At 42.2% G+C, this 2,275-nt stretch overlaps 1 protein-coding gene across 1 annotated transcript; it reads right to left on the bottom strand.

Moving 5' to 3' along the window:
- Positions 1 to 1,662: 1,662 nt before the first annotated feature.
- On the bottom strand, positions 1,663 to 2,224 carry hoatz (HOATZ cilia and flagella associated protein). The gene has a single exon (XM_023393816.2). The coding sequence runs from the start codon at positions 2,197 to 2,199 to the stop codon at positions 1,729 to 1,731; it is 471 nt and encodes a 156-aa protein (XP_023249584.1). The 5' UTR covers positions 2,200 to 2,224; the 3' UTR covers positions 1,663 to 1,728.
- Positions 2,225 to 2,275: the final 51 nt, after the last annotated feature.

The following is a 2,275-nucleotide window of genomic DNA, read 5'->3' on the forward strand; positions in this document are numbered from 1 at the left end:
AGTCTGAGGGTCTGAAAATGTTTACATGCTAACATGCTAAACTGAGACGGCTAACATGATGAATACACCTGATAAACATCAGCATGTGAGCATGTTAGCATGATGGTGTTAGCATTTAGCTCTATACCACTGTGCCTAAGTACAACCTAAACATCAGCTTCTCAGCACTGTCATGGTGAGCGCGTTAGCATGATGATGTTAGGCACAGCGGTGCATAGAGCTAAAGGCTAATTACAGCCTCACATAGGTGCTGCAGGCTGTGGATTCTTGTGGTTTTTGGAAACGATGGAGCTCTATGCCCCAGAGTAAGAAGATATCAGGCTTTCATAAACACACAATACTTGTTAGTGGGAAAGAAAAATATAGAATATCACCAAATATATCCTTTAATGAAATGAAAACAATGACAAAAGGTCACTTCAGTGCTGAAAAAATCCTGAACAAGGATCAAATTAAAAAATGTGTGTGTTTGCTTTTCTCCATATTAGAACACGTTATTATAACGGATACCAATCTACACTGGAAAACTGTTCCTGTTTTATGCAGACTACAAACTTTGCTTTAAATGGGTCTATAAAAAATGTCCTCCTGAATCTATAATGATATCTTGCTCTAGCTAAACTTACAGCTGCTCCAATTAAAACTCCAGTTAAAGCTAAAGTTAATCATGCTGTCCGTCATCAGTGAGGAAACTATAAAGTCATTACAACCATCACAGAAGGAGGTTGTTGGTCCTGAAGGTAGATGTAAGATGGAGATCACTTTGAAGCTGCTTGAGTATGAATTACATAGAGGAATCATTTATAGACGTCAGGCTTCTGTGTGCTCCGTGTGCTTTGAAAACTTTAACCAAATTAGTTAAAGTCAACAGTCAGTAGGCCTCTTCTTATCCTATTATGGTTGGGCCTTCTCCACTGGATATTTGGAATTTGAATATCCACACAAGCTTCACTTCATGTTATGTAATGCTGTTTGAAGGAAACTGCTGCGTACTGACTGTTCAGGACCTGCAGTGCTGTAGGCTACCGTATGCATCCTGGTCTCATAGCTGACACCAGATCTTCAGGCTTGTGATATCATTAAAGAAGTCAGGTCGACATCTGTAATTTGAAAGTTAAAAATGTAATCTGCAGCAGAAAACTCATTGTAAAAGGGAAAACATTTTAACCAAAAAGTTTGTGCATCCTATTCAATCAGTTCTCATTTGGCAAATATCAGATAAGAGATGTTCTGTTCCTGACTGATGAATTTTCAGCCTCTCAGTTCACCTCAGGTTCAGGTTCTGATATATTCAAGTCGGTCCTGCACACACAGCAGGTTTAAGATACACACACAGATGTACAAAGATTTTGTGCAATAGCTGGTAAATGTGTGTTTAGGTGTGCCCAAAACTTTTTAAATTCACAAAATAAAAAAAAGCTTGTTTTTAATGTCTGTTTGCTGTAGGGGGTGAATTTATTTCTTTCACTTCAACTGTAAAAGTGACATAAGAAAATTCACTCCACATTACAGTTACAGTGTGTACAGTATTCGGTTTGGACAGTAGCTTCCTCAGGTGTTAAGGTGAAACCTCACAGAGTCAGTGGAATCAGATTATAAATCTCCATCACATGCAGATCATTAAAGCGTTCAACATTTAAAAACTGCTCTTTTATTTTTTTATTTTGATATATTTGCTCCTCTGTAAATCCCCTGAGTGTTGCAGAAATAATAATGAATCAGCTGCTCCTACTGCAGCTGTTTGACCAGCTCCTCGTCCTCAGAGTCTGAAGGTTTTTGTAGATTCAGCACTTTTTCTCTGCCGAGCTTTACCTTTGGTTTAAAGTCCACAGACAGCAGCTCCCTCTGGATCCTCAACTCTCTCTGCCTCCTCAACAGAGCCAGGATCTCCCTCCTCTGGTCGGCCATGGCCACGTACCGCTGTCTCTCCTCCTGTCTCTGCCGGAGAGCGTGGACACTCGGCGGCTCCAGGGCGGAGGGTTTAGGTCCAGCAGCAGCGGTGCTGCTGCGCTGCGGCCGGGACACTGGCAGCCTCTGTCGGATATCTGCCGACACCAGCCGGGACTCCAGCGGCGGCAGGAGGGATAGGGACCTCCACAGCTGCCTGGCATGGGACACGTCCTCCGGAGAAGAGCCGTCAAACACGGTGAAGAATTTATCAAACTCGTCCTGCTCACGAGGCTCAGGACTGGAAGACATTTGACTTTTAGGACATAAAACTGTTCACAATGACATTAGGAGTAGAGCAAATTAAGAACAAGTGATGTTTGCTGTG

Source organism: Seriola lalandi, unplaced genomic scaffold (genome assembly GCF_002814215.2).
Source record: "Seriola lalandi dorsalis isolate HSWRI2012SDOR001 ecotype SW California unplaced genomic scaffold, Sedor1 jcf7180002054944, whole genome shotgun sequence".
Classification (NCBI taxonomy): domain Eukaryota; kingdom Metazoa; phylum Chordata; class Actinopteri; order Carangiformes; family Carangidae; genus Seriola; species Seriola lalandi.